Source organism: Heterocephalus glaber, unplaced genomic scaffold (genome assembly GCF_053883595.1).
Source record: "Heterocephalus glaber isolate CG9 unplaced genomic scaffold, H.glaber_assembly_v1.0 deba00001572, whole genome shotgun sequence".
Classification (NCBI taxonomy): domain Eukaryota; kingdom Metazoa; phylum Chordata; class Mammalia; order Rodentia; family Bathyergidae; genus Heterocephalus; species Heterocephalus glaber.
The window spans coordinates 14,063,012-14,084,252 of record NW_028258357.1 but is presented as its reverse complement, the minus strand read 5'-3'; the positions used below and the strand labels follow the sequence as shown (position 1 = coordinate 14,084,252).

Here is a 21,241-nt window from a genome sequence, read left to right as displayed (position 1 = left end):
AAAGAAAAGTCTTACCTATATCCTTAGTAGTGTGAGTTTAATGTTTTGGATAATTATAAATAAGAAAGCTGGTTACTCTGGCTTCTTTATAAGTTAATCTTCTTTTAATGCCTTTGTAGTTTTAGTTCTTTCTCTTATGCCTCTGAAACTTTCCTGGAAGTGGCCCAAATGGCAAAGTTTCTTTATTGTATTTCCCAAGGTGCTGTTATCACTGCCACGCTGATGACACACCTGGTGTGCAAGTACACAGATGATGCCAGACCCTGGGATAAGATTGGGAGACTCAACAAAGGGTCATTGTATCACAACACAGACAGTGTGTGGTTGGATTTTCATTCTTATGTAAATCTACACAGACTCATTCTTTCTCCTCGCCTTCTGCTCCTATCTCCCCCATCCCTTCCTCCTGTTCTGTTTCCTCTCCTCCTGCTCCTTCTTCTCTTCCTCCTTTTCTTCCCTCCTTCTCTTTTCTTCCTTTTCTTTTCTGTTTTCTTTTTCAGCCCAGAGATCTTTTGTTTTAATTTTGTCTCTACACCTGTTATACCATGGATTAGTAGGAAATAGCTTCCAGCAGCTCAGGCTCCTTTGCTTTGGTTCTCACTGTGCTTTTGTGGGTGGAGCAAATTGGCTTTTAAAAAAACTAGCATCTTTCCCTCTCATTTCCTTCTTTTTCTGATCATTTTCCTTCACAAGTTTCAGGAAGCTGTCTTGGCTCTTAGAATGCTTCATGTACTCATTGAGCACTTCATTCTCTAGGCAAGAACATCTCTTAACTTGTTTATGGCAAAGCCAGCAGTCTGCAAGTAACGCTGCAGATTCCTCCAGTTTTGCCACAGGGACACTGGGGAGCATTCCTTCCTGAACAGCACCCTTAATTAAATTCCCTTAATGTCTGCAGCATCACCTATCTCCTGTAGATTCACAAGTACAAGGCCAAAGGAACAAGTCCATGTTTTCTAAAATGCATGGAAGCAGTCATCTTGCTGTTGCCCCTGACTAGAGTCTCCGGTTGGGGTCACAGGGACCATTTCCTGGACCTTTGCTGACCATGCTGTCCCAGGTGGTACCTTCTGCTGCTGCAACACCGGCCTTCTGTCTGAAGAACGAAACCCTTCTAGGACCAGGGGCATGGCAGGGAGCAAGGATCTTTCACACAGGGCAGCCAAGACTTGCTTCTCTACCACCTCTTCCTGAACATGGTGGAAAGTTCATCTTGGGCTGATTCCTGAGTAATTCTTCCAGTTCTTTTATCCTAAAACTGGTGTAACAGGACCCAGGAACAGGTGTAACAGGAACTGGGCTTATCTTGTATTTTCTATCCAAAGAAATATATGTGATTACCCCAGAAACCATCTCTTCCATATCTGTAGTAGGGCTGATTGTCTATGTAATTAAAAAATATGGTACCTCTCAGGCCAGAGATTTATCTCAAAGGTTCTACTCCCTACTTTGCAGGTGCAAGGACCCGAGTTTGATTCCCAGTCCAAAAAAAATATAGTGCCTCTTTTGCAGAATTTGTTGATAAACTCAATGAGCAAAAAATTGCCCAACTAGAAGAGGCAAAGCAAGCTTCCATGAAACAAATCCAGGATGCAATTGATTTGGAGAAGTCACAGTAGGCACTTGTTCAGAAGCACCACTCCCTTTTTGATGTCCAGAGGAATAATATTGCTATGGCCTTGGAGGTAACTTACTGGGAACAGCTACATCGAGTATATAAGGGGGTAAAGAATCGCCTGGACTATGGAATCTCCGTGCAGAATATGATGCATCGAAAGGAACAAGAGCACGTGATAGACTGGGTGGAGAAGCAAGTGGTGCAAAGCATCTCTGCACAGCAGGGGAAGGGGACAACTGCCAAGAGGATAGCAGATCTAAGGCTGCTTGCAAAGAAGGCTCAAGCACAGCCCATTATGTAAATGTATCCACCCAACTGAGACAGCCAGAAACAGTTGACTAAATGGAAACTAGTCTATGTGACAAAAACTTCTCTATTGCTATCTACTAAAATTATAGTTTGCTTTTCCTAAAAAAGAAAAGCTTGGGGTTTCATTTAGTGAGAACTAAATGTATGGGCTAGTCAGATATTCTCATCATTACTCTGCATTCAGGTGTTCTGCGATAACTTTTCAATAAGGAATTTGTTTTATTAAAACTTATAGGGCCAGGGATTTAGCTCAGTGGTTCCGCCACCTGCCTCGCAAGTGCAAGGACCCAAGTTTGATCCCTGGTACAAAAAAAAACTTATTACATGACTAAATATTACCAAGTTATAGGTAAAATTTGTAATTAGTTCTATAATCTTGCAATAAAGGACAACAGAAATAAAATACATGGAAGACATCTACTGGATGCCTGTTTTCTTTCCTCTTGTGGTCATCGTTTTGGTGAATTACTGGAAGATGGCAGTTCCAGCCAAAACATGATCTGTCCTTTCTTATAAAAGTCCTTCCATTCTAAGTCACTTCTTCCTTTGTCCGAAATTCTTAGCTGTAGGAGATATGATTAACAGAATTCTAATTCCCTGGTTTTCTTTCTATAAAGTATGTCTGAGTAATAATGTTTTTAAAATACTTTTCTTTAAAAAGAAATTTAAGCAGGAAATAGAAAAGGTTTTAGTCATTATTTTCTAAACTACTGTATCTCTTAGCTAATTCACACAGGAAGCCTACAAATTAAACAGCATTACAACGTGATGAGTCACCAGCATGTTTCACTGCTTGATTTGAACCTGTTGTTAATTTCAATACTTCATAAACAGTAGCTAAGCATAAAGATTAAAAATACACACTTTAAAAAAAATCTTTAAATCCCGTGATTTATGATGTTTAACAGTATATGTATAAAAAGATTAAACTATTCTAAGTATGTATCACATCTGTTATAGTCTAATAGTTCACTTTGTTAGGAATTTTGCTACCAAATTATATAAAATTGTAATTTAAGCCTATGCCTGGATTTGGGGAGAAGAAACAGGGGAGGGCAATGAAAGGCAATAATGACCCTACGTATCTGAGGATTAAAACAGAATTAAAGAAAGAACTGTAATATATAAAATTAGACAGATAGGCTTTAAATTGCGGCATTTAGAATTGGTAAATTTGAATTTTTCTCTATAAACGTTTTACTGATAAGGCATGGTTCCTACAGCTTTATATATAAATGACTCATTTAATCCTCATAACAAATCTATGAGTACTGTTACTGTCTCAACTTCTAGGTGAGGAAACTGAGGCATACAGAAAGTAGCTAATTGGATGAAAGTTCCGGCTAGTGAGTGGGATTCTAACCTAAGGTTAGAATGACAGAATCTAGCCTCTTCTCCACCCTCGCAGCATGATCTATAATCTTGTGAATTAAGCCAATTAGAATGCCTGGTTAAAATAGCAAGCTATGGTAGGTTAGTATTCTACTATAACCTTAACAAAGAATATTCAAATAAGTTGTATAGAATTTCTAAAAATATAATTACCTTGCTAGAAATCATGTTCTCAGGCTGTAAAACTGAAGACAAGATTTCCGTGGTATTGAAATTAGCTGAGAGGAGAAAGAGGGAGGAAGGGAGGGGGAGGAGGAGGAGGAGGAGGAGGAGGAGGAGGAGGAGGAGGAGGAGGAGGAGGAGGAGGAGGACGAGAGGAGTGGAGAGGAGAGGAGAGATATTCTGTTGCACCTGGTAGGAAAAAGATAAATAATAATTAACTTTTATTAAATTCTTACTATGTGCCAAGCATTATTCTAAATGCTTTAATTAATGTTATTTGATCTTACCACAACCTGATAAGATACCTGTTATTATTTCCTTTTTATGAGTGAGGTTAAGTAGGAGGTAACATACTCACCCTGCCCTCTCTCACCTCTATTATTTATTCCTGGAGATTTCTACATCTTTGCTGTTTTCTTGCTTTACACTGGTGTATGATGTATTAACTTTTACGTGTCTTTTTCTCTTAAAGAAGGTTACAGTCTGATTTAGGACCAACTGCTGCTTCATGACAGAATTAAAAAAAAAAACAAACTTTAAAGTCTTTTTTTCTACCTACCATGTAACAATTCCATAATCTAGTTTAGTATAAACGTAAAGACCAGTAATTCTGGAGCCCAGTGTCTCAATCCTGACCCATCTCTTTCAGTCTATTCCTGATGCTATAACAAAGAAGCTTAGACGGGGCCAGGGATTTAGCTCAGTGGTTCCACCATGTGCCTCACAACCGCAAGGTCCCGAGTTCAATCCCCAGTACCAAAAAAAAAAATAGCTTAGACTGGGTAATGATAAACCACAGAGATTTATTTCTCATGCTTCTGGAAGCTGGGGACTCCAAGATCAAGACACCAGCAGGTTCAATGTCTAGTGAGTCAATGTCTTGGTCTCCATTTCAGAGATTGCTCCTTCTCACAGTGATCTAACCTGAGGCAATTTAACCATCTCCCGGAGCCCTCTCCTCTTACTAGCACCAACTTAGAGGTTGAGTTTCAACAGAAGAATTTTGGAAGGGCACACTCAGACTATAATGGGATCCTAAGTGATCTTGTGCTGGTCACTTAACTTCCAAAGACAGTGCTGTTGAATGGATTACAGGAAAACATCCCTAGCTTGTTCCTATTTTTGAGGTACCAGTATGAGAAGGCGACAGAGTTGGAGAGAACTTAGTGTAAGAGGGAATGGAAGACAGGAGATTATAAGAGTATTTTTAAATGTTTCCTCCTATCCTCATTCAACATTTTCCATTACCTATTTGATGGTTTCTACTTGTTTAATGATGAAGTCTATGTGATGTCTGTCAGTTTCTTCTCAGTCATGGGGGAATTTTTTAGAAGCAGTGTGCTTGCATGAGAACTGACCTACCAGGCCCACCTATGCTGCCATGGTGAGATCACTTTGTGCAGCCCTTGCTCTTGGTATGCCTGCCATCTTCCCGATGTGTCACCAATGCTGTCGTGAACCACACCCACAGAAACAACTCAGAAACAGATTTTCATTCACCACATATGATGCTGGGGAATTGCGATATTTTTAACTAAGCCACATAGCTATCTGATTGATCATTCTCCCTCCACCTGCAACAAATAAGTTCTCAACCAGTGCCTGACATCAGTGCTGGAAGGATGAATTAAGCACCGTTGCTGGCCTTGGTTACTTTCTAGTAGTAGCAAACTTCATATCCCTTTTGCATTCATTGCCTATACCAAGGGGTTTTATTTTTTTACATAAAGTTGTTTGACAACTCTTGACGGTCACAACTTACATATGTAATGCGTGTGTGTGTGTGTGTTTGTAACTTCAAGCTTTAGATGTGTGGCTACAAAGATGAATTGGCTATAGTCTTTGCCCCTTTTAGTATATAATGTAAGGCCTGCTTTTATAAAGAGATCATTACAGTTTCAATTAGCTAGAGTTAATTTTGACCTTGCTTCCGCATAAGATGAAAGACTAAAAGTTGTAATATAATCCAAAATTTGGTATCATTGTAAGTTTGGCTTATATCATTAAGAGTAACACTTCCTAGTGATAAAGCAACAGCTATACTATATAATTCTCTCTCTCTCTCAAAAGAGTTTTTAAATGGCAAAAAATGCTACAATGCACTATAAACACGGAACTAAGCCAATCAAGTAGGATTCATGGATCTATCACTATTATTATCTGTAATGCCTTACCATTACCTCATCACAAGTATTACTACTACTAATCAGAATTATATTTTTTATGTTGATTTTCCTCCAAGGAGTTTTTGATTCTTTTCCCATATTTAACCTCACCCTAATTATGTTTCCATAAACAGAACTAAACGTTTAGTTAATTTCATAATACTAAGCCAAAAACATCAAATTGGTACTGATTTCTGATAGAAGGATATTGCCTACTAAACTTATATTGCAGTAACATGTCTCCCATACATGGTATTTTTCTGCTTGCAGTCAAGGGTATAAATCTTTTTAAAATATATTTATAACTATTTTTGGAGTCAGGCATTAACAGATTATCCCTACTTAGTTGAGAGAGATCCCGCAGGCCTATTAGACAAAAAAAAAAAAAACAAGAGAGAGAGAGAGAGAGACCTAGGCAGAAAAACCACATTTAGCTTTGTGGATTGTGTTCTGTACCATTCTAGGTTGTGCTGCTTACAGAATTCTCTCAGTAACAGCTAGTAATGGGTAAAAAAAAAAAATGTTTTTAAACATATTGCTCACCTTACAAGAAAATAATGAAAACCTCCAGTCCTTCAATATTGTAACTATTCAAAATGTACTAAATATTCTAGCCAATGAAACTAGAAAAGTCAATCAATATTATGAAGATGGGGGGGACAAACTGCACCTAACTGCACATAATATAGTTGTTTATGGAGAAGTATGATAAGAAATAAAAACTTAATAAAGTTGCTGAATATAAGATCAATATACAAAAACTACATTCCCAAGCATAAACAACAGAGTTAGAAAATTCTACTTTTAAAAATATACAGTGTATCATTAATAAATATAACCAAGAATACTCCTAAGAATAAATCCAATGAAAGATTACCAAGCTTTTTAATTGTAGAAAATTATAAAACTCTATTGAAATGTTTTAGGGAGGACCTAATTACATGGAGAATTATACCACGTTCATAAAAATGTAAACTCAATTCCCTAAAGATGTAAACATTTCTCAAATGAACTATAATTGAATCACAGTTCCTGTTCAATCCAATCCAACAGATGTAAGTGGAATAGAATTGAGTTGCTGGTATTTAAGGCAAATCTGTTATTCTTAGGGGAGCCTCAGATAGAAAAAGAAATTCCCTGTAAATTCTATTATCAAAGGGTGAATGCTCAGATATATATGCACCCAAAAAGCTATCTTATTGATTGAGAGCTGGAATATTTATGTCAATGTTAGAAAACTAAGAATGTGATTTCTTGGCAAAGGGATTGCTATCTCAGTTGCAAGATGACATTTTTCATCCATGACTCAGACAGAAGGGAAGCATGGCCTACCTGCCCAGTGCCTAATATGGACATAGACAAGGCTTCCAGATCTAAGAGGAGAATGTTTTAACAAGTGCACACTGCCACACATGAGAGCATCCAAAGCATCCAGAGGCATCTGAATGACTACACCTCACCCAAAGGCCACTTGTTAAACTATAACAGGCATGCCACCTGTTCCTTCAGAGGCCAATAAGTGATCTTTGAACAGGGCTCGAGTTAAAATGTAAACCTGTGCTCCGCGTTTTTGCATTGTTATAACTAAAGCACTTATAACAACTGACTTGAGATGAGTGTGTGGTCAGTGTTTGCTTCTAAGATTGGCTCAGTGTTTACATTTTAAAGGAAGAACACATTCGCTATGAAACAGTTTTTTCCAAATAGTCTGATTGCTTTTGAAGCAGCTCTTAAAACTGCAACACTATGTAATTAGCCAAACTCCCTGTACTATAGTTACCTTTTCAACTCTATCACCATTGAGTTTTTTTGGTATTTTACAGTGAAAAGAGAAAGAATTTAAAGCAAGAGATTATAAATGCTCTTTTTAAGGGTCACATTATTATTTGTGCATTATAAACTGTGAATTCTCAAAAGCAAAGATAAAGATAAAATCCTTGGTCAATACGCTTTTTTATTTTTTAGTAGGCAGGAAAGCATTGTATAGCATATGGAAAAAATCTCAAACTAGTGACATGATTCATATTTCCATTTAACACTTTCTTTGTGTTTCTGACTCTCTCACCCTGTTTTTCCTCTCACACATCCTCTTCATTGTTACAAGAGGTGATAGACATGAACTAAAAGCTTAATGGAAAGCACAGCAATCTGTTAAGTGTAATTTCACTTTTTATTTATATTTGTCTTCTACTGTCTTGATCATTAGTCACTAAAAGTGAGTATCATTTGAAAAGAGTGAAAATAGTAAAGCTGTAGATGACCTGAACAGACGAATCAACTTAGTCCAGTTGACATTTATAGAATACTCCATCCAACATCAGGATAATACACATTCTTCTCAAACTTGCCTGAAATATTCAAGTTAGACCCTACGCTTTGCCATAAAACACATTTACCACATTTAAAAGAGTGGAAACCATACAAAGTTTGTTCTCAGACCATAATGGAATCAAACCATAAATAAATACAAGATAGCTGGAGAATCTTCAAATATGTGAAAATTAAACAACATGCCTCCAGATAACCCATGGGCCAAAGAAGTCTCAAGAACAATTTGTTTTGAATTAAATAAAAATAGAAGTATAGCTATTAACATTTGTAGGATACAGCAAAAGTCGTGCTTAGAGGGAAATTTATAGCACCAAAGGCATATATTAGAGAGGAATGAAAGTTTAATATCCTTAGGAGATTATGCCTTAGAAGTTAGTGAAAGGGGGGAAATAAAACTGACAAGGACAGGAAATAATGTTCAGTTTCAGCTATAATCCAATCAATAAAATGGGAATAAAACTGATCACTTCACAAGGTGAATTAGGAATTTTTTTTTTAGTATAATGCCTAACACTGATGTAAGGTGAAATAGGCAGCATGTGTCAGTGGTAGTTATACAAATGGACACAATATTCTTAAAGAAATTTGGCAATGTGGTCTAAATGTATCTTTCCTTTGACCTGATATTTCTATTTCAGTGGGTTAGAAGAAAATAATACCACAGTAAAAATATTTAATTTGCAGAGGTAACTATAAAAGTATTCTTTATAATACTGAAAAATAACCCAAGTATCCAAATAAGTGTGACATTAAATAGAACAAGGTCTATATACTCATTGAAATAGTCGATGGCCATGAAAATTGAGGTCTTGAGAGAATTTCTAATACCAGTAAATGAAAGAGTATAAAACAGAAATTTTATGGGTATATATATATATATATATATATATATATGAATATATTTTTTTCCTCAGAAGGAAATCTACAAAGTGAAAACTGGTTTCTCCTGATAATGGGCTGTCCCTTCTTACTGTTCTTCTGTATTTCTTCAAAACCCACTGTGAACATAATGTTTTGCTCATGGGCTTTGGGGTCTGAGATGTGGGTTATGGGCCCAGCTCTACCCCTTAGTAGTAGTGTGAGTCTCCATTCTCATCTGTAAAATAAGTATGATGACTGAAGGTCTTTCACTAGGGTGACTGTGAAGGCTGAAGGTGACCGTGACAGTGTTTAGCACAGGGCCTGCTGTATAGTGGGTCCCCAGTGAGTGTTGGCTGTTGGTATTGGTTATAACACGGGAAGTTCTGTCAAGAACTTCAAGGGAAGCTTATAGAACAAGTTTATCCAGATTTGCATGGGGCTTATTTCTACATAGGACTCTATTTACTTAACCCTTTGAGGAAACTGAAGACATCTGTTTACTGATTGCAGGGTATTTTGTGTCCACAAAGGGGCAATTAAATTTTATACATGTATAAAGTACACAGTGGGAGACTACAGGTATGTTTGACTCTGTGTATTTAAAAGTGCTATACCCAAGACAACACAAGAGAGACTAAGATAAAAATTCACATTACTGACTTTAGCTACTTATTACCTTAAGTCTGCAGGTCTTGATTTTTTTTTTTTTTTTAGGGCAAAAGATAGGAATCTGTACCCTCCTCAGCCTGTTGAGTGGGCACAAAGCCAGAGAGTACGGTGGTCCACGGAGCAAAATCCAACAAGGTCATCGGTAGACTGAGAAAGCCCTGTTGCATCAAGATATTTGTCAATGTAAAATGTAATGGTAGTTAAAATGCATTAATACAACTCTATGATTTCATTACCAAAACCAGAGTTCTGTCCACAATAGAAATAGCATGCATTCTATCAGTAATCATTTTAAAAGAAGATTCCTTCTTTCTTACTTGCAATAAAACTTACATTCATTCAGGCATTTCTGGAGGACAGCAGAGAGTGGGTGGATGATACACTTTTGCTTTCTGATGAAGGCATCGTCTATAGTTGTATTAGAGGAACTAACTATGTGCATGGAAAAGTGCTTGGATTGGATAGCAACTAACATTTTTATTTTAACTTTGGCTTTAGAGTTTCAGTTCCTCAAATTTAGTATTTGTGTGAGTAAATAGCATTTATAAGGAAAGAAAGTCTAAAGTACAATTTATGAAGTGTTATTTTAGAGTGTGCGTAAACATAAGGGAACTTACTGGAACCTTGAGTGGCTACCCATGTCTCTCAGAACTTATTTCCAGGTGTCTGAAATGTATTGAGCTGTGAGGATAGCAATGGTTAAACATCACTTAGGGAGGTTCTTCTGATGTTCCTGGGGACAGAATTTCTCTCTACAGTGAGTTCCATTATGGTGAATTTAGAGTCAAAGCAAATTGTGTTTTAGACTTGCCCTTTCAATTTGCTTTGCAATCTTGTGAGATTTGAAACACGAATTTTCAGAAAAGGGCTCATGTTTGGAACTGAAGCACAAGTTTAGAATTAGAAAATATCCAGGGTAATTAGGACCTAGAAGTAAAACCAAGCGAGAAGCATATCTAGCTTCTTTCATAGCTTGAACACACTGTACTAGGTCATATATCTTGAAGTCCTGCTCACAAGCAACATTTTTTAACAAAAATTTTTTAATCAAATTGCTGTTGTAGGAGATTGTGGGCTTTTTAATGTTGGTTTTCTAATTTAGGGGCAATAGTTCTTTAGCTTTTAGCTAAGGAGACAGAAAAAAATAGTAGAACCTTTGTGCTTTTAATTGTTAGATAAGAGTACTAGACACAGAGAAAGCTAAACCTACAATCGCAACTCTGTCACTACTCATAACTAGCTAAATAACCTTGACTAGGCTGGGGTTTTACAATAATAAGTTTTAAGTGCATCATCTTAATGAACCTCAATTTTCTCAGTCAGAAAAGAAGGTTGACTGACTTCCAAGGTCTTTTCCTCTGCTAATTCTTTTTTTTTTTTTTTTTTGGCACCAGGGATCCAACTTGGGCTCGTGCAGCAAGCAGCGAAACCACTGAGCTAAATCCCCAGCCCTCCTCTGCTAATTCTTTATCATGAAATTATGACAAAGGTAAAGTTATAAGGTGATGGTGTTTGTAAAATGTCTGCTTCCCTTGGAGATTTCCTTTTTGCTATTGTTTCAACTCTATCTTTACATAAATGACTCCTACCCTGTCCCTGAGACTTGTCTGCTCTGTTAAGCACTAAAGGCAGGTTACTCTCTGCTGGACATGGCTGGCCAGCCAGCCTCCCTAAGCCGCCAGTCCAAGATGGAATCATCCAACAAAATTTCCTGATTTTCCAGTTCCTGAAAAAGATACTATCACTCCTCTCAACTAACCAGATTCAGGGCCACCAAATCACTCTTCATTTCTTCCTAGTCTTCTACTGACCCGAGTCCATTCAATTCCCTTTACCTTTCCTTCAATCCCCCTCCCTTTCTCTTTTCCTAATCATCTTAGAGCAGACCCCTTTACGGAGGAGTCTGTAGCCCGCCTTCCAGGTCCTCTCTGGAAATGTGCCACTTCTAGGTAATGATAGTTGTAATCATGTGACTTCCCAAGATTAACAGCCTTTAACTCCTTGACCCTATCTCCTTTTTTTTCCTATTTCCACTGATCCCCATGAATCTTCCTTTCCTAAGCCTCTACCCATTTCCCAAAGCCTTCTGTATAATCACACTGAGCACTTATATGACCTCCCCGAGCCTGGCTCACCCACACCCAGCACATATACACCTTCCCAATTGTCAGGATCCAGCTCAAGTCCACCTTCTCTCTGCAGGTCTTCTAACTTCCAGAGCTCAAGTATTGCACCTGCAGCTGATGGCCTACTTTATATGTCACTCTATAGGCACCGCTTTATGGGTTTTTACTATCCTGCCTTAAGTTGTTATATTTTGTAAAATGAAATGTAAAATTAACAACCACATATTGATACAATCTAGGAGCCAGACAAAAAGTCATCTCTAGTATTTGGATGTATTTCTTTCTATTTCTTTTTTCATATATATGTTTCCCATCATTATAGTGAAACTACCTATTTGATTTTGCTTCTTGATTTTTTTAAGCACTCAATTCACAAGGAAGAACTGTAACTGAGAATAATTAATAATGCAGGGGGTAGCATGGGAAGATGGAGGGGCAGCTAATCCTGTAGGAAGAGGAGCATGTAAGAAAGAAAGGTGTGACGTCAGTTATTGTCAGAACTGAATTTCAAACAGTGACCTGCCAGTGTCAGCTGGAAGGAGAAAAGAAGAGGCCGTCCACCTCAGATCCTGGAGGAAGCTCACTGTGGAGGGCCAGGAGCCCATGGCAAGGAACTAGTACCTCACAGAAAGTTTGGGCACCAAGCCAAGCAACGCAAACCCCATCTGCCAACACTGAGCCAAACACATTGGTGAAATTGCTCACTTTTGATGACAAATGTCACGTGATCAAATTTACAGTGAATGTTTGAATTTATTTTTTTCTAAATTCATTACAGTAAAAGACACACGGCCAGTAGTCCCCCTCAAGATATTCCTCCTCACGTTGAACATATTTGTCCCATTATTCTTGCACTTCCTGAAGCAGTTCTGGACACTGTCTTTCTTGAATATCTTTATGAGGTGTGATTTCTAAAAATGCAGTGAATGCTGCTGCCGAGTGCCATCCAATGGAAAGGCAGGCTGGCAAAAACATCAGAGTCTGTCTTTTTTGGGGGGGCGGGGTGTACCTGAGATCGAACTAAGGTCTGTCTTAATCCACCTTATTCACCAGATCTGGCACCAGGCAAATTCTAGTTTTAACCCAAAGTCAAAATGACTATGAAAGGTAAACACTTTGAGTCAATTCAAAGCTATGACAGTACAACTAAAGACACTCCTGAGAGAGGACTTCCAGAAGTGCTTCAGAAAGTGGTGAGAACAATAGGATAAATTCATTAAATCAAGGGAGAGCATTCTGAGGGAGAGTATTTTGAGAGGGATTATTGGTAATGTGCCTTTTACTGTAATACATTTTTAAAAATTTAAACATTCACTCTAATTTTTTACCATACCTCATACAGGGCTAGTTGTCTTCCCAATATCTAACCTCCCCCTTCCTAATACATCCCTAGCTTAGTTAAGAGTGGTAATGTAACGGGATGAAACAGTTAGCTCCCCAGTCTTCCTTGTGGTCCAGAGAAGTCATTTTTGGACAAGTAGGTGAGGCTGCTAGGAAAGCTACTTAAGAGTCAGTTGGCATATCTGTTTTCTCTCTTCATTTCTCTTGTCTAGAATAGGAACACAAATCCTAGAGGTAGAACAGTCATTTTAGTACCATGAGGAAGAAAATCACAGAAATCCTGACGGTTTCCTTGAACAGCTGCACTGGGTTAGACTGTATACCTCCTGACTTATTGTCATGAGGGGAAAAAAACCTCAATTTGGTTAAGCTACTGAACTGGGTTTCTGTTCATGCAACTGAATGAAATCCTATCAAATATAGTAGTATATCTATTCTTGGAGATTTACAATAAAAGCATATTAAAAATTCTGAGAAATCCTATTAACTTAAATCTAATATTAAAATTACTTCACGACCAAATTCTTTTTTTTTTTTTGTACCGGGATCGAACTCTGGTCCTTGAGCTTGCACAGCAGGCAGCGAAACCACTGAGCTAAATCCCCGCCCCCGTACTACCAAATTCTTTTTCCTCAGAACATGTAATATATCTCACTGAACATGAACATTCTGTAGAAGTTTAGAAAAGGATACCCTTTTTATGCTGATTCAGGATCAGAGAAGGGTATATCTGCCATCTTAACTTAGTCACTAATTCAAACCAGCTCTATACCCTTGACTACGCTGGGATCTATGGAATAACAAGTTTTAATTATAGAATCTCAATAAGCCTCCATTTTGTCCTGTCAGAAAATGAGTTTGGCTAAATAGCTTTTAGCATAACTTTTCCTATGCTGATGCTTTATCATGAAATTATAAATAATATAAAATTATAATATTGATGCTAAATGTCTGTAAAATAGTCTTATGTTCCTTGGAAATTTCATTGGAGAAGAACAGTTGTAACATTCTACTAAGGAAGAGAATGCAGAAAGGGGAACATATTAGGGGAGAAAGATGATGAGTCTAGTTTTGAACTTGAGATGAGCGTAGGTCAGGGTTGAATTGAGGTCTAGGAAGAGCTGTCCCGAGACAGCTGGATAAACAGCTCCAAAACTCGGCGGGAGACATGAAAGGAGCAAGGTAAGTGGTGGCTAAAGCCACGGACTCTATGGAGTCACTGTGCTTGTCAATGGGGAAAACATTCTGCTGCTCTTCCCAGTGAGGGGACTGGCAGTCTGGTTACAGACCCTTCCTCTAAATGGCCTTGGTACAGCACCATCCTCAAAAGAAAAAAATGGAAAGAACCCTCCACTTACAGTCAGACACACGAGAGCTCAAATCCTGATTTGTCCACTTCCTCCAGTCTGCAGTGCTGGCTCAGTCTCTCAAATTTCCTGAGCTCCGGGTCTCATCAGGAGCATGACAATCTGACCTTAGTCTCTGTGACAATGACATTTAATAGATTATTGCTGCACATCTGATGCTGATTCCTTTCTCCTTCCAGCTAGAGATATTTGTGACTTTGTATTTTCATCTCCTGTGCACGGTCTTTCACTAATGGAAAGCAGCATTTAAAATCAAGCCAGGCCAGCTAGCTTCTGTCTATGAAATAAATATCTACAAGATGTGATGGGAAAATACAGTGAATGTTAATTTAAATTTTAAAATCTATTACAGTAAAAGACTCATTACAGTTAACTCTCTTAAAACACTCCTGCTTGCTTCAAACACACTTATCCCATCATTCGTGATGCTTTCTAAAGCAGTTCTGGAAGTCCTTTTTCATGAGTGTCTTTAGTTGTGCAGTTGTAGCTGTCTTGATGTCCTAATCCATTCAAAATGTTTATGTTTCACGGTCATTCTGACTTTGGACAAGAGCCTGAAGGTGCATGGTCCCACATACAACTTCTGGTGAATAAGGTGGATGAGGACACACAGTAATGTTTTTCCAAGCCTGCTTATCATTAGATGGCAACAGCAGCAGCACTTATTGTATTTTTTTTATCACACCTCATAAAAACACTCACGAAAGAGGTCTTCCAGAACTTCTTCAGAAAGCAGCAAGAATGGTGGGATAAGAGTGTTCAAAGAAGGGATGGGGACTTGGCTTAGTGGCGCTGTGCCTGCCTGGCAAGCACAATTTCCTGAGTTGCTTCCTGGTACCGAAAAAAAAAAGAAGAGTGCTCCAAGAAAGGAGAATTATTTTGAGGTGTATTATTTTGAGGGAGATTAATGGCAATGTGTCTTTTACTGTAATAATTCTTTAAAAAATGCAAACATGCACCACATTTTTATCATACCTCATGTGTATAAATAATTAAACAATAGAATTTCAGGGCAGATCAAAAGAGATTCTATGTACATGATGGACTAATACTTTACTATTTTACGTATTTAACAAAACAATGTACTTTCAGCATGCCCTGCATTTTTCCAAGCACTTCATAAATAACTTATTTTATATTCACAATAACCTTACAAATTAGGCACTGCTATATTCCCAGTGGAAATGTGGAAAGGCTGTACAGAGAGGTTAAGTAACTCAGCCATTGTCACACCGCTAGAAACCTGCAGAGTCAGACCCCGTGATTCATGCTCTCAGCCTCATAGAAATAAAAGAGATCAGCCCGTCCTGTTTACTGTTCTTTCATCTTTGCAAGGCTTTTGGTGATTGTTGCTTTTCTCTATTTCCCAACACTGAAAAAAAATAGTAATTCATCTTTGCGCATCTTTTCGTCAGTGTCAGAAAGAGCAAAATGTGTAGAAAGTTTTAGCTAATGGCCATCTGGAGGGAACATGTTTACCAAGCATGCGACTTCGTGCTGTCAGTAGTAGCTATCCCTGCACCAATAGCAGAACCATTCTTGTTTGTTTAAATGTTCTAGGCTCTGGATAATCCGTTGGAACATGAGAACGCATGCGTGCATTTTTAAAGAAAAGAACTGCTTGCCTTCCTGGAAGAGCACATGTATTTTCAAAGGCCTCACTCCCTTCCTAGGAATGAGCAGCTGCAGCCAGGAAGCACATGAAATAAGCAACAGCACCACTGGCAGGAGGCTTAGATTAAAGCTTAAAAAAATTCCCAAGATGATATTCCTACGGGCCATTCAAAGGTCACAGGCCAGGTAGAAAACAAAATATTCTTTCAATGGAAACAGTTCTCCTCGTGGCCTTCCAGTTTGAAAGACAAACAGATTTATACTCATAGAAAATTGATGGATCGGCAATGATTTTTTTTTTTTTGATCTGCAAACCAAGGTCCTACCTCCAGTATGTGTTTCTGATTTAAATCCAGCACTTACATCTTTCCTATCATTTTCACTTTGTGTAAATAACCACAACTATTCCTGTTCCCTCCCACACATCAGGGCTGTGAGTATAAATGAGATAATGGTTTTGGTTCCCTGGAGGAAAGATACTAGGTACACTAAAAATATCACTATTTTCAAAGTCCTTCCTTTCCTTGGAAACGTATACTAATATCACAGGTGTACAGTGCTGTTGAAGAGTTAAATTTTCCATAGAAGTAATCATTTTTACTTCATTAAAGACTAAACTTTTTCTAAAAATAGTAACCATTTTTAAAATGTAACAATTTGAACTTGTTGGTTTGCTCTTTAAATTAATATTGAATGCTTACTACACCCAATGTATTTTAATGGAAATCTCTCCTCCGTATTTTATCTTTTTAAAATGACCTTTTTTTATTTTGGTACCAGGGATCGATCTCGGGTCCTTGCGCTTGCGCAGCAGGCGGCGAAACCACTGAGCTAAATCCCCGGGCCCTTAAAATGGCATCAATATATGTGAAAAGGATCTTAGCTGACTTCAAGTGCAAATCAGCCAACATTACAGAGCTGCTAATGCATGTTTAGGTTACAGAAATGCAAGCCCTACACCTAAGGAAGAGGACTATTAGTTTTGTTTTGTTCTACACTGATCAGACAAACTTGGATTTGAGTTCTAGGTGCACAGGCTGGAGCACACTGGTGTTTATCTGAAGAGGGGCAATTAAAACCGTGAGGGTTTGGATACCATCTTGTACGAGCGACGGAACAGAGAGGTGGGGACGAGGGCCATCAAAAGAGGGGTAAAACTCGACTTCAGATCTTCAGAATAAATTTTTCGGAACAGAAATTGGACTTACTCCATGAGCTTTGGGAGATTTGTTGTTGTTGTTCTGTCCATATCTGCTTTTTATAGTTTCCCCATTCTCCCTATTACTGGGTTACCTCCACTTGATCCTTGTCTTTAACAGAATCTGGCTCCATGCTAATTTGTTACTTCTAATATCCTGTGGCCCAGAAAAACATCAGAACCAAATATATTAAAACTGTATGAATACTTTAAGTGGAGTCCTGAAGGGTTCTCCTCTGAGTAAGTTTTGTTTTTTTTTTTTTTTTTTTTTTTTGGTACTGGGGATCAAACTCAGGTCCTTGAGCTTGAGTAAGTTTTCTTAATCCATTTCTTAAAATAAAATAGTTTTATCATAATTCACTCAAAAACATGTAATGAACATTACTGTATTTCTGGGAAATGTTTTCAGTGAAGAATAATGAGGAATATAAGAAAAACATAATGTTTCGTATAGACTGCTCTACCATTAAGTTACTGTCTTGGTAAAGGAAATACCGTAAGAACCCGGTACAGAGCCATCAAGGAAGTGTACTATCAGTGTAGGATTGGTGCAGATAAAAAGTTAATATTCTCTGTCTCTGCCGCCCCATTAGGTTAACATTTGTGGTAAGAGCTTTAGGTCGTTATAATTTCCTATCATTTATTTATTACAAAGAACAGTTAGGGAGATGTTTCCATGACTTCACTAGCAGCATATGTGTGAGAAATGAAGAAAGTCGTAATATTGCTAATAGTCGAACACTCAAAGGATTTGTCTTCTAAAGTGGATGATATACGAATCACTGTCTCCTACCGTTTGCCACTTCTCGGTGCTGGCCAGAAGAATAATTTTAATGTCTCCCAAGTGGATAATGCTGACCGCTACCCAGTTCCTCCTGGGAAACATACACTTCTTACACGTTCCCAGCTAGGTCATTATAAATTACGTGTATATTGCCCCAAACCTCTGAATTTTCCCCGTCTGAAACACATGCAACAACTGGATGCTATCCATAGAGTAGTTACTTTCCTGGAAAATATTCAAAGGTGCACAATGAATATGCTGCAATACAAAATCGCATGCAACTTAACTTTTGCCAATTTCCCTGGATGTGTAAGCAGAATCAAATTTTCACTGAATGCGCAGAAGTTCCAGACTCCAGTGCTATTTAATCTCCCTCCACACACAGCAGCCTGAGCAATCCTATCTACAATTAGCTGCTGCGGTTGGTACTAAATTGTTCGCCAAAAGTTATTTCACAACCTTTTTTCACAGTATATCATACTCTACAGAGTGAGACTGCGTGGAAGGACCCTGGGGCGCTGTTTGTTATCGCCCATCCCTAGACAAGGATGTTCTGCCCTTTTAGCACCCCGAGTTTGATTAGAGGACACCTTTTACAACAAAATGGGCACAGCCTCAGACCCCAGATCGTTCAGCCAGGATGCACCCGCACCCCCAAAGGGCGACAGAGAGCAGCTCACCTGGAGCCTGTAGTCTGCTCGGTTTGGGGGCCAGTTCCCTAGTCTGCATCGAGGATCTCGCGACTGGCAGAGAAGGGGCTGGGGAGGCAGGGCTGGTTTTGCCGGGAGACGTGGAAAGTAGGCGCTAGCCTGTTTCGCGGTTTTTTAAGCCCCTTGGCGTGCCCTGACCTGATCAACAGGGAGTCAACTGCTCTCAGGAATGTTCCTGGGAGAAGGTGGGAGACTACTTCCCACGGGAGGCCTGTGGGCCCTGCAGGGCACCGGGGGATCACGCGGGGAGATGCAGCGCGCTCGCGGGGAGGGGTTCGGGCAGCTGGGGGCGCGGGGACCAAGGGCGCGCCGGGGCGTGGGGGCCCCATCCCGGGGCGGGGTCGGGCGAGGGGGACCCGTCCTGAGGTGGGCTGGGAGCGGGAGGAACCCAGCCCGGGGCGTGGGGACCCACAGGGCGGAGGCGGGGCTTGCCCGGCTGTCAAGCGCGGGGGGCGGGCGGAGGAAGGGGTGGAGGTGCGAGGGAGGAGGGCTGGCACCCGAGCGCCGCGAGTCGGTGCAATAAAAATGCATCCCCGGGCGCTGCCCAAGGGGAAGGACCGGACCGCGGCGCGGCGGCCTGAGGAGGTGGTGCGCGCGGAGGAGGACGCCCCGGAGGCGGCGGCGGCGGCCGGGAAGTGAAAGGTCTTGCCGAGGTCGGCGGCGGGCGCAGGAGCCCAGGGCGCTCGGCGGGAGCGCGGCCGGCCGGCTATGGTCCCGGGGCTCCCGCCGCCCCCGAGGTGCCCCGGCCCCGCCAGGCCGGCGCGCGAGCGTCACCCCGCCGCCCAGTGACCGAGGACGCGGGAGCCCGGCCCGGCCATGGGGGGCTGCGCGCGGCTGCTGCTGCTCTGGGGCTGCTCGGCGCTGGCCGCAGGTGCGTGGGGATGAGCGGGCCCAGTCGCCGCTCCTCCCACGGGGCTCGGGCGCGGGGCGCAGGGGCAGAGCTGGGACCCGGGGTGGACCGAGTGGCCATGCTGCCCCCCTTTCCCGGGGCTCCGCACTTTCTGATCCGGCGGATTCTTTTCTTTCTTTTCTTTTTCCCACCGAGATGCACTTGCCCTCGGATGACCCGATCTCCTGGGTGCACCCCTGCCGGAGCCACCGCGGCCAGGGCGTCTTTCTCGGTGTGGCTCGTTGCAGAACTGCCTTTCCCCTTGGTGAGGGAACAAAGGACCCGGCTCGCCGTCCCCGGCACTTCTTGGCCTGAGGAGCGACGGGGAGGGGTGGTCTGGCGACCCCGGGCGCGCGTGGGCCGGGACGGCCGCTCCCCGAGAGCGATCCCCGACCTCCCCGACCCCGCGCCGGGCTCCGGGGCGCCAGGTAGGGCTACCTGGGCGGGCGGGCGGGCGCCTTCCCGGGGCATGGCCGCACGCTGTGGGACTCTGGCCGCGACGGCAGGCGGGGGCCTCCCGGGCGTCTGGCCGCCCCGGGAACTGGTACCCGGGCCGGGCGCCGCGGAGGGCGGAGGCGGGTCCGCGCCCGATCGCGGTAACCGGACGGGCGGCGGAGGCGTCGTCAGATGCCCGCTGCTTCGCGCTCCCGCCCTGGCTTCCTCGGACTGCCCTCTGCCACCGGTTCGCTGTTTCTCAATTCGGGAGCCCCTTCTGCTCCCAGGCCTCCACTGTGCGGGTCACCTGGCTCCCAGTTAGGCAAAAATGTAGCTCTGTGGGCGAAGGAGGAAGAAAGCGAGGGCGCTGAAGCTCTCTCCGAAGAGCTCGCCTCCTCCAGCAAGGGGTGTGTGTTTAGAGGCCAGTCGGTCTGGCTTTGGTTTCTAATTCCACCAGGGAAACCCAGGCGTCAGAGCCTGCATCCCAAAGCATCCGAGTCACAGGAGCATCCTTGCTGTACTTGGAGAATCACTTCTTTAGGGATCTCTAAGTACCTTATTATCAAACATTGTCTGAGCATACTAGTTTAGGAGTAGTTTCTAAATGTCTCACTATTTCTCCAAAGAGCTGTTAAAGGGCTACGATTTCACTTGAATTCTCCCTACTTATACACCACCCGTAGTGCACTAATGCACTCTCCTCAGGCAGGAAAATGGCCTTTAATAACCTCTTCCCTTTTCAAACCGTGTTATGGTAAAAACATGAGAGTGATCAGGAGCTTGTAAATAAATATTACAAGGCGAGTGTTTCAAGTCAAAAATACTTGTACAGGCAGTATACGATTTTCCCTGAAATGCCTTACAGGTGAGTCACAGCACACTGTGTGTTTGTGTGATTCTGACCACAAGCAACTGTTGCCCCCAGCTAATCAGAACAATGACAAATAGAATCCAGGCATCCTGCAAGCTTTTTTTAAAAAAAAAATAATGCCTAAGGAAGCCCTTGGCTTTGATTGCACGACTGTGTCCATCCGTGTGTGAAGGTCTCCATTCCGACCAAACTTGTCATCCAGCTCCTTCCAAGGAGGAAGTGGCAGTGATAGCTCGGATCTGCTCCCTCTGAACAGAGCAAAACTAAGCATTCAATTAGCCATTCAGTTTGGGGTTTGGCTTCCTTTTCCTTCTTTTCCTCTCTGTTTTAGCTCTTAAAATAGGTGATTTTGCTTAAGGTTTCCGTAATGAAAATGAGTCGTACTTAAAAGATTATGAT

At 41.2% G+C, this 21,241-nt stretch overlaps 1 protein-coding gene, 1 long non-coding RNA gene and 1 pseudogene across 2 annotated transcripts in view; 2 read left to right on the top strand and 1 right to left on the bottom strand.

Moving 5' to 3' along the window:
• LOC110349192 (uncharacterized) overlaps positions 1 to 15,984 on the bottom strand; it is a 47,875-nt gene extending 31,891 nt beyond the window's left edge. The window contains exons 1-3 of the long non-coding RNA XR_015443546.1: positions 14,333 to 15,984; positions 9,515 to 9,665; positions 3,473 to 3,670 (exon numbers count right to left, since the gene is read on the bottom strand). This is a non-coding gene — a long non-coding RNA (uncharacterized LOC110349192). The remainder of the gene's footprint in view (positions 1 to 3,472; positions 3,671 to 9,514; positions 9,666 to 14,332) is intronic.
• On the top strand, positions 1,049 to 1,919 carry LOC101703344 (ATP synthase peripheral stalk subunit b, mitochondrial-like; annotated as a pseudogene).
• A 3,167-nt stretch (positions 15,985 to 19,151) lies between the features above and the next one.
• The window catches only part of Ntn4 (netrin 4), a 118,637-nt gene continuing 116,547 nt past the window's right edge, over positions 19,152 to 21,241 (top strand). Inside the window, exon 1 of the mRNA XM_004844920.3 lies at positions 19,152 to 19,518. Within this exon, the coding sequence (XP_004844977.1) occupies positions 19,464 to 19,518 (55 nt within the window). The 5' untranslated portion in view covers positions 19,152 to 19,463. The remainder of the gene's footprint in view (positions 19,519 to 21,241) is intronic.